General features: G+C 38.7%; 1 protein-coding gene across 1 annotated transcript; it reads right to left on the bottom strand.

Moving 5' to 3' along the window:
- Positions 1-1,060: 1,060 nt before the first annotated feature.
- Positions 1,061-8,392, bottom strand: LOC141940261 (collagenase 3-like). Its single transcript, XM_074861037.1, has 10 exons — positions 8,270-8,392; positions 7,931-8,172; positions 6,650-6,798; positions 6,431-6,556; positions 5,419-5,580; positions 4,681-4,798; positions 3,153-3,286; positions 2,642-2,801; positions 1,776-1,879; positions 1,061-1,161 (listed from the first exon to the last, which is right to left on the bottom strand). Exons 1-10 carry the CDS (start codon positions 8,390-8,392, stop codon positions 1,061-1,063), a joined length of 1,419 nt encoding a protein of 472 aa, XP_074717138.1.
- Positions 8,393-15,522: the final 7,130 nt, after the last annotated feature.

Here is a 15,522-nt window from a genome sequence, read left to right as displayed (position 1 = left end):
CGCAGCATATGAAATTTTAATTTAAGTAATTTCACAATGTCATTTTATTCCTCCAGTTTATTTAATATTATTTTTTTAAACGCAAAAATAATCACAGTCCCACATCATTTGCATTATTAAAAAAAAATAAAACAAAAAATTACATGGTACTGAAACAATTGATATAGATATTAAAAGAGTGACCAACATGAAAAAATACATTCTTTTGAATATTTTGATTTGGATGTTCAGGTTCTCTGCTGGCACAGCTAGGTATAACCTCTATAAACGTCACTTGAACTACTTCAGTTTACACCATCTGAAAACATGGGCTTCATGCAAGGTTTCAGCCTGTGTGATTCTCTTGTTGCTACTTCTTTTTGGTTTCCCAAATATCATAAAGGCTGATGATTTCTGCAGGGGACACTTGTCCCTTTTCTCGTTTTTCTGTCTGCTTTGGAATGACGCTGCTTCTATACCTTCTGCCTGTTCCAAAGATGACATGGGCATCCGTTTCCAGGGGGACATTCCCATTCAAATGGGGATACATTCAAATAACTTTGAATTCTCTAACTTCAGTGTTTCAGCCTGGTGTTATCCTGCTCAGGGAGTTACCATGCAGTCCTGATCATTCATTACACATCTGAATTGAAACAGGAATTTCACAAAAATCTGAAGGACTAACTTAAAAATATAACACTCCTGGGTATACCAGGTCTATGTCTTGGGATGTGCTAGGAGATCCTTGAAAGATGTTAGACAAGCTTAGATTCCTGGGTATTAATAGTGCTCATGATCATGTAGGATGTATCCAGCATCTCACTTTAATACTAGACAAACTTTAAATGGTGTAATGCCCCTTAAAATGCTAATTATTTCTTTTCTTCTTTCCTATTAAGTTAATTCAGTCCCAGACTGACATGCAGCTATATAGTTCCATATATACAGTATACATTTGGTGGTAGGTAGCCAGTGCTTGTTCACAGAACCTTGCTGCCCTCTAATAAATCTATATGCTCATATTATTACTTCCATGTACTACAAGCTGCTCTGCAGCCTATGACATGGCATTCAGCTATAATTAGCACCAAAATATGGAGTTAGTATGCAGGACACGGACAATTCTTTTGCTCCAGATGCTGTATTCAAACTGCAGTGGTCCATTGAAGAAGTAGAGATAACCTAAAAAAAAAAGAAAGTTAAAATAAATTAACTCTGAGAAAACTGTGTTGTCACATTAAAATTACCCTTCAAATAAAAATTGTGTTTGTTTTCATTTTTTAATAACTTTTTAATGCAATGATTTAGCATTTAGAATGCTGAGCTAAATTTTCTAAGGTCCACATTCCATTTGCCAGACTTGGCTCAGTGTTTTAAAATAACTGATATTTTAATCTAGTGTCAAGCTCTATTACTATAGAGCACTTGCTTAGGAAAACACAGCATTTGCCTGTTAATGTTTAAAACTCTGACTTGGAAACACTCCTTGAAGAGTTGGATAGGAAGGGCTCCATTTGAAGGAATGGACACATTATAATACTTCTATATTAAGCATATGACTTCAGGTTCCCTAAGCAAGGAGGCAGGTCTTTCTTGGCTCCTCAAATATATATGTATGCAGTTTATAAGAGCACCTTGGCCAGAGGTCAATTTAGATCAGAAACCTGATTCAATCAAGAACAGAAGTGTTGATGTGAAAAAATCAAAATTACAAATGACAGAATTTACCACAGGACATTAATCTCAAGTTTCAAAGACAACTAGTTGTAATAAAGTTTCATTATCAGATTATGTACCATTTCTGTGATAGACTGCATCCACTCTATCACCAATTCCTGCGAATTCTTCCTCTATCAGCCTGGGGTAGCCTGCTTCCATAACCTCTGCCTCTTCATCATAACTATATTAAACACAAAAGAAAATAAAAATTGAGAGGATTTAAACAGTCTGGGAGTTTGTTCTGTGCCTTTTGTATGCTTTGAAGTTACCCACACCAGAAGTAGCCAGTAGTCTTTAGGTACTTTACGTCTAGTGCAATAATGAAACTTAGGACAACAGCCAGGGCACTCTTCTACCAGACGTGCAAGCTCAATAAACACAAAACTAATAAAGCTATATTTTCAGAACTGATCTGTAAAGTACATATTATATGGAGATGATTGTACCTGGATTTATTGGCACTACAAGCCTATCCTGAGGCTGCTTGGCACAGAGGTACTGGGAAGGAATGGTAGTGTCTTAATTATGCATCACACCTGGCTGTAAGCCCCATTCATGGACACCAAAAAACAGCCATCCTAGGGTGGGATAGATTTCTTACTCTCACAGCACTGATACCATTTTGTGTCACACAAGCAACTCAAGGAATCAAGATGGGAATTTTGTCTAGAAGACATGACCATATTACAAACTGTTCTGGATTAGGGCACTTTATTCTCCTTTCCTTTCTTTCAGTCTTTCAGTTTTTAATGACTGTGCCCATATGTTTATAAAAGTCTTGCATACACCTTTATGACATATTCTACAAAGCTATAGCACCAATGAAAACCACAGACTGGAAACATGAGACACAATCAAGTGCCTAGTTTGAAACAGCTGGCTGATCCTTTGATACTTGTGGACTAGTTATGACTAGGGACACACCAATCTGTCTCCAGCTTACCTCCAGTACTTATTTCCAGTAAAAAAGAGAGTCTTGCCAGTGTCTTTAATATGGACAGCTGCATCTATTCTTTTCATTTCTTTTGGGAATCCCATTTCATATATCTTTTTAGGAAAGTCTTCAACTATGTCATAGCCATTCAAAGCCCAGACTTTCTTTCCTGAAAAGAAGAACAAAGTATGCATGAAACTTTTGTAAAGACTCAGCTTTGAGAGCAGAATAAAGTGAGGATGCCATGATCCCTGTTTTCATACAGCTAACAGATTCTTAGGTCACATACTCAGCAGGTATTAAACTATTTATGCTAACTATGACCTTAGTCATCTGAGCTTAATTGTACCTCTCTTAAATCACTGAAAAATGTATGGATTTGCATGGGGTGAAACCAGCAGAGTTTGGTTTTTGAGAAAGGAAGGTAGAATGTTTTGTTCTATTGATTACCTTTACATCACGTACTGAGCTTGACTAAATATGTGTAATTTTTTTGCCAACAACAAAATTGAAAACTCACCCTTAAACATGAACACAAGATCTTTGATGGGGTTTTCATAAGCTGCATCTATTTTATTTGGAAGCTCTGGCCAAAAGGACTTAAGTAACACCAGTTCTGCCTCAACCATCTGAGGGTGCAGTCGCCAGAAAAACCTAGTTCAGAATAAGAAAATATATTTTATGTTTCTTGCCATACGACAGAAGAGCAGTATCTCTGATACGGTCTACTAAAAATTAGTTAATGGAGAATTAATTTTTTTTCATTTCTTAGAATTTTCAATACATAGACCCCCTTGTAGAACTTTCCTTTCCTCATAGTCAACTAACTGCACACCATTTCTGTCACTCACACAGTGATCATCTCAAACAACAACAAACTTGAATCTTTTTCTCATTTAGAATAAGAGAAACACTGCTGTCCCAAGTAAGGCTTCTGAATGTAGTACAACTTCATTCAAATAAATGTTAGTAGATTTATACTTGTTGAAGACAGCCTTGTGAAATGAAAACTGTGTACAAATGGTGTCAGTCTTCAGCCATATCATCTTCACTTCATATTACTGGGCAGTCAAGTCTGTAATTGTATTATAAATCCTGCCTAAAGAAATATATTGGGCTAAGGCCAACTGTATGAGAGTTCTGCATTTCGGCCACAACAACCCCCAGCAGCGCTACAGGCTTGGGGAGGAGTGGCTGGAGAGCTGCCAGTCAGAGAGGGACCTGGGGGTGTTGATTGACAGCTGGCTGAACATGAGCCAGCAGTGTGCCCAGGTGGCCAAGAAGGCCAATGGCATCCTGGCCTGTATCAGAAATAGCGTGGCCAGCAGGGACAGGGAAGTGATCTTACCCCTGTACTCGGCACTGGTGAGGCCACACCTCGATTACTGTGTTCAGTTTTGGGCCCCTCACTACAAAAAGGACATTGAATGACTCGAGCGTGACCAGAGAAGGGCAATGAAGCTGGTGAAGGGTCTGGAGCACATGTCGTAGGGGGAGTGGCTGAGGGAACTGGGGTTGTTTAGTCTGGAGAAGAGGAGGCTGAGGGGAGACCTCATTGCCCTCTACAACTACCTGAAAGGAGGTTGCAGAGAGCTGGGGATGAGTCTCTTTAACCAAGTAACAAGTGATAGGACAAGAGGGAATGGCCTCAAGTTGCACCAGGGAAGGTTTAGACTCATATTAGGAAGTATTTCTTTACAGAACAGGTTATTAGGTGTTGGAATGGGCTGCCCAGGGAGGTGGTGGAGTCCCCATCCCTGGAGGTGTTTAAGAGTCGGGTTGACATAGCGCTGAGGGATATGGTGTAGTTGAGAATGGTCATTGTTAGGTTAATGGTTGGACGAGATGATCTTCAAGGTCTTTTCCAACCTAGTTGATTCTGTGATTCTACGATTCTATGATATGATATAGTTTCTTAGAGGCATCTATATTGATTTGTGATTTTTTAAATTTATGTTTACTCATCTTTAGTAAAAAACTGAAATGGCATTCTAACTTGCTCAGATTTTATCCAGTACCCACCACCCATGATATGGCAGTCTCTTTACCTGTCCTTGAAGATTAGCATTTCTCCACGAAGTTCTGTTATTGCATCAAGTGATAAATTTACATCACATTTCTCCGGTGTTTTGGGATGTTTTGGGTTGGGATCTTTGTCTCCAGCACCTGGAATCATATGATCTAAGTTTGACAACGTTCATTTCCTTTCTGTGGATCATGATATTAAATAGGACATGGAAGAGTTCCCAAACAGCATAATGAATACAGGCATAATGGGCAAACCATTTGTACTGGGGAAAGTCTGTTCTCTCTGTCCTTTATCCAAATACATTCATGGACTTTGCAGTTCAGCTGTGCTGCAAAGATGTTAAATGGACTTGCTTTCTTTATCCCACATTTTGAAGGTCCTCCAAAAGTTTTAGTCTTTCCATAATGAAACACGGATACTTCCGTTTCTCCCTTTAGACTCTGTTTTACCTTCTCATTTGAGGCAGGTCAAAAAGTATAAAGACTCTGTCCCCCACTCCCCACCACTAAAGAAGACAGCACAGTGACCAACTGCCCTCTGCAGTGTTCCTTCCTTTTTCTTTTTTTTCCTTTTTTTCCCCTCTGAATTATTACATCTAAGCATCTTCTGTTCCTGATGACTGGTTGCCAAGAATCCAGTGAATTGGTCTTAATCAGCCATGACTGTTGCTATTGAACATCTGCAGCTCTTTAGTAACGTGGCAGTATGTCTGTAACAGGTTATAATGACATGGGAAATACATATTATACAGACTTACCATAGAGCTCTTGGATCCCTTGCACATCATCATCAGGAAGCACAAAACCAGTTTTTCCAGTGTATGTGTAAATTGGAAACATCAGAGCTCCGGGGTCTCTAGAGTGTTCAAGTCCCAGTGAATGACCAAATTCATGGGCAGCAACAAGAAATAAGTTATACCCTATAACAAACCACAGTGAAAGTAAATGTATAGCTCCTTGTATCACCAAAGTGGACTTGGACTAAACTAACCTTAACACTGTGCTTTAACGTATAGGACAATGAAGGAGACAACTGGATAAATGGAAAAATGATGTATAATTGCTTGTCTTTTTCAAACTACCATAGGTTTTGTTGCCATAAGGGCCTAATCAGCTGAATCTTTCATAGCCAGTGTTCAACCCAAATCTTATTTGACAATGTTGTTCTGTAGGCAGATTTAAATTTCTTGAAATTTATAAGCAACACTGGAAAGCTCTAGGGTGAAGTCTTAGCCCTACTCAAATCAAGAACATTTTTTGTCAGGGATTCGGCTCCAGTAGAGAGTCCATGTTGTTTTCAGCATTGCAGAAATTAGCTTTAATGCCAGGAGGGTGAAATAACACAGTGCTGAAAAAAAACAGTATTTTGTTCTATTAAAGCTCTGTCCTGAATAGGCAAGGTGAAGAATTTTGAAATTAAATGCAAGTAGATAATTTGCAGCTGAGTTAAGTATACACATTTTCTATAGGCTTCAGTAACTGATCAGAATTAGCTGCCTTTGAGCTCAGTGAAATGCCAAGATGACACAATACCTTGTCTGTTCCATTTTTTTAATCACCTCACTTATGAATTGCATATCTTAAAATTTATGCTAGGCATATGTTATACTTCCATTTATGATTGGAGGTTAAACCCAGTTTCCTATGAGTGGACAGTGAACATAATGATGAATGAACAGTAAACAGACAAAACGAACTGTTTACAGATATCAAACAGGACAAAACTGTCCATCTATCACCATTTCAAATAATTCCAGGAACTTCTGTTACCTCTAGAATCATCTGACCAAGCTTCATCATCATCAAAATGGGCATCTCCTCCATAGTCTGGACCCGGGGGAAAAGCATGAGCCAGTAATCCAGAGGGTCCATCGAAGGGGTAAAAGTCACCATGTTCTATAACACAACATTCAAAACAATTAAATCAATTATCCCATCTTATTGGCAGCAATACAACTATAAAGTAAAAATAATTTGTTTCTGTGTTACCTTTAGTGCCAAAGGAGATCATGATATCAGCTATACCACTTCGTATTCTGGTGAAGTTAAGTGGTGTCACGTCAGACCAAACTTTGAATGCTTTTTTGAAAGCTCTGTCTACTTCAGCACGTCTCAGATCTGAAGTGTAATTCATAATTCTATCAAACAGATTAATATGTTCAGTTAAATTGTGTGAATTGATGAAAATGTGTAACACACTTTTATCTGACTGTACACCTCATAAAAATTTTTTGCTTTTTTCCTATGTTCTTATCTAAAAACAAAGAGCCTGACAGCTGCATACAGTATTCAAAAAAATAAAATTAAACATTTCTGTTTTCATTAAAATAATTCAGAGACATCTGAAATGATCCAACAGCCTTCTGTAATTGGTTTTATATGCATCAGAAGACACAGAAAATGACAGATATATTCTGTATTAAGAAAAATTATATCAGTAACTTCAAACTTTTTTACGCCATATAAAATATCTCATGATCCTCACTTTCTGGAATAGAAAAACATGATCCAAAGAGATTTTCATAGGCTAGAATCATCCATATTAAAGTAATTTTTATCACCACATACTGAACTGATGGAGTTCAGTGATTTTATATTTGGAATCTGCTAAAGAAACTCAGGTTGCAGCTGGTCAAAACCCACTGTTGATGACCTTATGGTATTAAGGGAGAAGGAGCTACCATGTGACCTTTCAGCACTGTAGCTTCCTCAGGTCAACTTTCTGAGGTCATGGTGCAGGGATTTGTCTGACCAAGCATAGATATCTACATCTGGATTGTGAAATGGAAGAGGGCCAAGGATCACTATCTGCTCTCACAGTCACATGGCACAGACTGGTTTGCATCTACACTGCTTTGTCCAGGACAAGACCTGTGTGAAGCAGACACTAAACTAGGTCCAAAGCAGAGCTAAGGAGTGACCTAGAGGTTAAGTGCTGTGAAGATCAGTGGTGAGGTGCATGATCTTAGTCCCTACCCCTCTTTCATTTGACGCCGTGGATGTGTGTCTACACAGAATGTCTACATGGAGGCCAGATGAGGAGTAATGACCTTATGCCACACCAGCTTTCCTCCATGACAAAGTGCAATGGAAAAAAATTGGGGGACCTTTCCAAAAGTGGGGCCGTAATGATTTTAAACTGCAACATGAATTTTGTCAAACTCAAATGCATCCTTCTCCCATCAGCCTCATATACTGAGCCACCTATTGGACAAGGTACCTGGAAATAAGGTAATAACAGTAATAATACTCAAAATGCCATGCATTTACCTGTATGTCAAATTAGTTTTTGACCATTTGAGTTTTCTAGGGAAAAAGTTATATTCCCCCACATCTGGGACACCACATCTTGGTTTCTGCATCAGCTCGTATGTTTCTTCATCTAATTTGCCTGTCACCTCCAAGCCAAAAAATGCTTGCATTTCTCGAAGTTTAGATGCCACTGTGTTGGCACTCTTCCTCATTATGCCAGCAGGATCTGGACGGAGATCATAGTGAGTCCTGAGATAGCGCTAAGGGGAAAAGAAGTAATAAGCCTAGTTTCCACACTGTTGTAACTACAGAACTTACTGTTTACAGAACATGCAAATTAATTATTTTATACTGTACCTCTGCAAACTGAAGGTCTTTCTCTGTGAATTCATGGCTATCTTCAAGGGGAATAGGGATTGTCAGGCAAAATGACAAACCCAACAAGAAAAAGAAGACAGCTGAAAGTCTTGATTGCATCATGTTGGATTTGTGAAGTCTGAAGCCCTGATGTTTCAGAGAGCAGTTACCTTTACTTTTATAGTCCCAACCCAGTGAGTCACCACTTAGGTACAATTTAGAACTTCCTTGTTGCTGAAAGTAAACATGCTTAGACGGCTACTTTTTCTCTCCTCCCCAACACTGTGGTTTAGACTTCTGTTGTCCCACTGAGGGCTCTGAAACTGTATCCTTGTATAAACATGGTCTCTGAATATTGACATAGGTTGTGGGAAGAAATGGGCAGAAGCAAACCACACTTTTTGATTATTTTGCAATAACTTACACTGGCAACAACTTTGCAATAACTTATTCCTTGCTAGAAAAATTGGCTTTCTACTATTTGATAGACAATAAAAATATATAACAAGCTTCATGATCTTTTAAATAAATTCTGCAACTTTTCATTAGTTACAGTAGTTCAACAGCAATTTTTAACAGTTGGAATAGATCACACAAAATTCAATTATTAATAAATGTTGCCTTGGCTGGTAAGAAATAATATTATAGAGTATACAATAGGATATTACATTTCCTTGTTTCTGTAAAAAAATATAACTCTAAAGCATTAACATAAATTTTACTTCAGGGATCCTTAAAGTGAATTCCTATATATCTTTCAGAATATTTTAGTGCTTGAGATGTACTCAAAACCAGAAATGTTAAATATCATGAAATAGTTTTGAATATTTAAAAATGTTTTTTATCAGTAGTAAAGCAGATTATGCAGTGACTAGTTCATACAATTTACCTTCCTCAAAACCCATGAATTTAATTTACTTTATGAGCGGAGCACAGCCATAGATCAATAAGACAGCTACACTCAGAGAGACAATCTACCAGCTACAGGTAGGCAATGAACCTGTGTGTCTAGAACGACAGAAATATGTGATTCTGATTTACCAGGTGGATAATAGGATAAATCTGGCACTATGATAGACATGGCATTATTATACTTCAAAGCTTAAAGATTATTTCTGTCTCCCTAGGGTCACTCCAATCTCAGTTGCTGCTAAGACTTGTATCATATCACACGGCCACAAGCATGGGTCCAAGGGGAGGTGCTGTTTTTCATTAATTCACCCTCCTCTTTCATGGAGGCTGTTCCTGCATGTAAAATCTCAGGCAGCTTTCAGGTAGACACTGGTACACAATTTCTGGAATACACTACACTGCCATGGATGTTACCTTGTTGACAAAACAGGAAAAGGACAAAGATCAGTGAAGCCGAATGTGTAAAAGCTCAATTTGATACTCAAACAATATTAACCTTCTGTCTTATGATGACAAACAGCAAAGGCAACTAAAGCTGAGAGGAATTTGTTATGTAGGCTATTTCTACCTCATTGCCCATCTCAGACAGTGCTAAATATGGGTACACCGATTAGGGATAGACAACATCTGTTCAAACAGTTTGTATAGTCTCCTTAACACTATTCATCACCAGCGCTGAGACTTTTTATTCAGCTGTGATGGCATAAAGACTGTTAATTATCTCACCTTCTTAAGAAGTGCTCTCCCCTAAAGTGCTTCAGGACAAGCACTGAATCCATATTGCTGATGATCTCACTGCACTGCACTCCTTGCTAATGCAGACTGCCAGATTATGTATATGTCTTATTTCTTTTCTTCCAACATTTCTGTATTGGTATTTGCAGCACTGCTTTCATTGCTGTTGGGGTGCTCAGTTCTGTGGTAAGCAGATTTTACAGTGAATTTTACTTGTTTTGTGTGGCACTTAGGAACAGTGGTGCTGCCTTGACGTGGTTTTCATGGCTGGAATGAATACTTTCTTGAGACCATGAAGCTGTGAGTGTCACTGCTCTGCAGAACAGTACCAGACATATCTCAGAAATCTATGAGTAAAGTGAATAGCTTCAAACTCCATAAGTAACATTCCTGCAAATTCCAAATTCTCTGAAATTAGCTTTCTTGTACCTATGGGAGAACAATTGTATACCACCATTTGTATATCACTGCCCTTTGCCAGACTTAACTAAAAGGTTTTTATTCTCTGTCAGACCCTTATACCACTACTCTTTCTCTGCTCTGATGTTGGAATCTTTGCTTCTGGAATAGGAGAAATTAATTTCCTAACCGTTACTGCAAACACATGATCACAATTTATGAGATAATGATCCCAAATGATTCCTAAGTGGTTTCAGGGTTACCTTAATAAATATAGCTTAGCTAACTGGTAATTAAAGGTGAAGCCAAGTAATCAGAGACAATATTTGAATGATATAAATGTAGGACAGCAAAAAAAATATTTATCTAGGCACAAGAGTAAAATTAAAGAATGGTGTTAGCCTATTGAACGATGCTCCAAGAAGGTGTGGAGGTCTGTTCTTCAAAATGTTTAAGCTGCAGTAGTCAAAGCAGTAGTAAATAGAATTGTCTTGCAGGAAGATAATGATAGATTAGGTAGGGAAGAATGATTTTTCACTTTCTACTCTCTGTGATTTTTTTTACACAGATGTTCTGAAGTCCTTTGAAGTTGGCAATGAAAACTCTTTCAAAAACTTTGCCTTCGGTACCCTCTACAGAGCTGTCCTGAGGCATTTCCAAGGAATATTTGAAAAATTGGACAAAGTAATTATAGCAAAAAACTAAACCAGGCAGTTTTTCTGAAAACAATTTTCTGATTAGATTTGGGTAAGAAGAGATACATAAAGCTGGGTCTTTTGCTATTATAAGACAATGAAACAAATGAGTGAAAAGACAGTCCACTGTTTTGAACAGATTCTGCAAATGAGTAGAGAAACAAAGGGAAAAAAGGCAGGAAGTCTGTAACTATTTTGTAACCAGGAGTAAACCAAGATGCTAAAACAGAAACTGATTTCTGAAAGAGTGTGTGTAAGGAGCCATCTGAGAGTGGACTATGGCTAAATTGTGTTTTCTGCACATTCAGTTGATTCCCTTGGGAGCCCTGGCCATGTAAGTAGACATGATCCAATATGTTTTCTTACACCTTTTATTGCTATTTATATTATACCAGTGGTTAGAAGTCTATATTGAGGCATGGATTTTTATGTCCTCTGTATACAAACTGAAGAAACACTGGTGAAGGACTGTGCAAACAAGCACATAAAAGGGCCAATGAAAATGAGCAGTATTCCCCCTTTTTCTGAAACAGCATTGCAGACGTAACATGATTTTTTCTAAGGGAAGACAAAAAACCTTGACAGAGCTGGGAATTAAGTACAGACCTCTGTAGTGGCTGTCTATTACCTTGATACATTGACTCTTTATAGCCTCAAGCAAGTGAAGTTTTTAAAGTTGGCAATGATAAATGACAATGTCAAAGCCTGCCAGTGATGGGCAATGTGAGATACAAAATCTATGGCTCAGGCTCAAGTGATGCCACTGAATTAAAAAAAAAAAAAAAAAAAGGCATTAACAACTGTGAAGAGAGATGTAAATGAAGGTGAAAGCAGTCAGCAGTGGTTTACAGACCTTGTGCTGACCCCAGTGCAAACAAGCAAGCATGGAAAGTTACATTTTAAAAGCACTGAAACCCACAAAACTGCTGAATAGTAAGATTTCAACAAGCACTGCAAAATTTCTGCAGTTCTGGCATCTTGTGGGTGTGGGTAAAGTTAGTTGGACTGATGGTAATTTTCATGGGCACAGCAGAGACTGGAACAATCATGCCGGTTTTCCCCTCAAATTAAAATGGATAAAGAGGGATGGGAGATGTGGCAAGAAGAAATGTAGTGCCTTAAAGCAGCATTTAGGTACTAATTATTTGAAAACAAGAATCATGACAACCATATCGTTTCAACATACATTTTGCTACTGCAAATAATTGAAAGGTGTCATGTTTTGATATACACTCTGTGTTTGGTGCCCAAAATAGCACTCTATAGTGAATGCGGTGAATGGTCTATGACCCTGAAACAGCAGACACTTCACTTAAGACAATAAACAAAAGTCAATGGGTCCGTTTGTTAATATTTCTTACCAAAAGTTGTGTTTCAAGAGGAAGGTCTCCAGTGCCTAGGGCTATGCCATCACATTTAGATCACCTTTCTCTGGGAAAAAGGACGGTATTCTGAGGCCCATCATGCAGCTGGGTAAATGGAATCCCACAGCAGTTAAAAACACACACTCTGGCTCTGCCTCTCCAGGTGGGACTCCATCTGTGGGACCTGTTACAAGAAGGGGCTCAAAGACAACTGAGAATGGTTTTCACCAGCAGTTCTTCAGCTGAGATAGCAAGGGATGTTACACCAACCTGACTCCTTTTTATATTAAACAGCAGCATCCCTGTGCCATTTGCTGACAAAAAAGTCCAACTGGGGTGTCCAGACATGTTCAGCATGATCCAGTGCCAGAAGTAAGAAACATATAAACATGTTTCAAAGAGGCAGTGGCTCTTGTTTGAATGAATCCCTGTAGACCCTGTGGACCTCTAGGGCACTGTGGATCAGCTGCCTTTCTGTCTGCCTGCAGCACAAGACGGCTTGTAGCACAGCACCTGCATGAGCTTGGCAGGACCTGAGGGCTGCTGATCAGCAGTGCTTTCCTTTTGTATTCACTGAGCTCCAAGGTAAGATTCAGCTGTAGATTAAAAAAAACTAAATTTGAGCACCTGCCTGGGTGCTGTGTGTCTAAACTCTCATTATAAACAGTGAAGTCAATACAGCCACTAAACCCTAGGGAGCAGTTCAGTTTACACTGAGGTAGACACCTTGGGATTATTTCAGTTGGCCATATATAGATATTTAATGTTGTTTGAAGGATATAGAGGTCTCATCAGTCCTATGTCATATCTGACAGTCTCATGCAGATAGATGTCTTGGGTTCCATCCTACATCTCACACGGCACCAGATAGATGCCTTTCTTCATGCTGCTGTGCTGAGTCCCTCACAGCTGGGCTCTGTGGACCGAGATGGAGCTGACTATAGTGGAGCCCCACCATCTGGTACACACAGAGATACTTCAGTTTAGGTGACTTATTCTAGAGATGAACTTCAGGCCCATTTTCTGCTGGTGCCTGAACAAACCAGGAGCCATCATGTTGCAGAGATTTGTTGTGTTGCTGTGCAAGGTGGCAGCTCTGCAGTTGGGCACTGTGCAGCCCCTACCAGGACAGTGCTCCTGCTCACAGCTGCATCTGGCCTTGGAGGAACAGGGGCTCCCATCTCATGCCGACAACCAAATCAAAAGAGAGAAAATGCCTCAAAGAGGTGCAAGAATCCAAGTTTCTCTGTCCAAACAACTTCTACACAGGTAGAAACTCATCAGATTCAGGAAAACTGCCCCAGAGAAGTGAAGGTGCCTCAGTCAGCGGCTCCATGCAAAACAGCAGCTGCAAACTCCCATGAGATCAGACCATGCTCTGCTCCTCCTTACCACTCTGGACACTCCCCAGGACTGGAACTGGCTTCCAGTTTTGGTCGAACCATTTGATATGAGCTACCCACAACTTGTTCTGCTTCAGGATAAATGTAGGATGCTAAACTATTATAACTTCGCAGGTGTCACCTTTTTAATGGCAATTATTTTGCATATGCAGTGGTATGTCACTAGATGCTAATCTGCTCAAGACCTGCTCATTTGTTGTGCTTCTTATTGCAATCAGGATAGTACTCCTGTATCCAGGCTACACTAACCGTTTGAGGATGATATGTATAGGAGTCATTGTTATTGGATTTTATAGATTCTTGAAAGAAATAGATGGAACCTGTAAAAAAAAAAATACTTGAAGAATGACTGCAGCCATTATGTTCTGAGTTTGTAGAAGTATTTTATTATTTCATTATGGTTACTTTATTACTTTGTAAAATGTGGTACCCGGTTGTCAAAGTCCAATAGTCTCTGATTAGGCTTATTCAGATATTCCATATGTGTAGGGTTTAATGCTTAATACAAAGTTTACTTACTTGAAGTTATTTGAAGTTACATGGAATTTTGATTCAGCACAGTGATGCAGCAATGTACTTAAATCACAGGTACAAATTACATCTAACAGAGTATAGCAATTGCAACATACAGTTGAATCACAATATAAATGTGATTATCAGTCTCTATTATATGCTCACTGTAATGACATGTTGTCCACAGTCCCTGGAAAGTAACACATAGGTTGAACACAGCTCAAGACTCTTGCTCTCTTCAAAGTTCTTTGGCTGGTTTTTACACTCAGTGTGGGGCTGAGCCACATATACACTGCCCCCACACATATACACCCCATGTTGCTTTGGCTAACTCAGGAATACATTTTGCACTCTTGATTAACTCAGGGATGAACATTTACACAGCTGGTTGATCCACTCAGCAGATGTAGCCTCCAGTCTCATTTGTGTTGAGACAAGTTCAGCTTTCTTTGCAACACCCATGGTCAGTCCCTCCTTATATTCTTCCCTGAGATTCACAAGCACATCACCCTTATCCATCTCCTCAGAGCCTTCTTCCATTGTAAGGGTTCATTGATCACATCAAGTACAAACTATCCAGTTATCTCTCTTGCTAGTAAGCTGTAGGCAAACAATAAGCTTGTGTCTAGACAACATAACTTTGCTCCTAATGGGAAGGAGCTGGTCAACAGTACAAAAAATGAAAGATGAAACCCCAGGAATCCAGTTCAAAGGTAAAAACTTAATTTTCTAAATTTTTTTTTTTTGAGACAGCCAACACCTTACATTTCTATCTTTTAAATCCTGATGTTTACGTTTGCAAACACTCACATAAACATATTTAAAGATTACCACAGTAGCACTGTGTCTCTCTGACACTCATAACTAGATCTTGGTATGGTTTGATGTATTTTATTTCTCATGTCAACCCAGATATACATATAATATGTCTTTAAAACACTTTAATTTTAGCTCTTCCATCATGGCTAAATATGTTCCCTGCCTGTCAGTTTACTGTTTTAATAATATGCTATAGCAACTTTATTCTCAAATCTTAAGACCTCCACTATGAATGGATAGCCATTGTTCATAGGAGGACATAGTTCATTGTAGATGTAATAAAAATCAACATTAGGAAGAAAAAAGATTTGATGATTTATTTATATAGCGATTCAACATTTCTTTCTAAAAGTTTGGACACTTGAGGATTTAAATAAATTGTTTGGGTGAAACAGAAATTTTTCATGTTAAAT

This window comes from Strix uralensis, chromosome 2 (genome assembly GCF_047716275.1).
Source record: "Strix uralensis isolate ZFMK-TIS-50842 chromosome 2, bStrUra1, whole genome shotgun sequence".
Lineage (NCBI taxonomy): Eukaryota > Metazoa > Chordata > Aves > Strigiformes > Strigidae > Strix > Strix uralensis.
The sequence above is the reverse complement of the archived record's forward strand: the minus strand, read 5'-3'. Positions and strand labels throughout refer to the sequence as shown.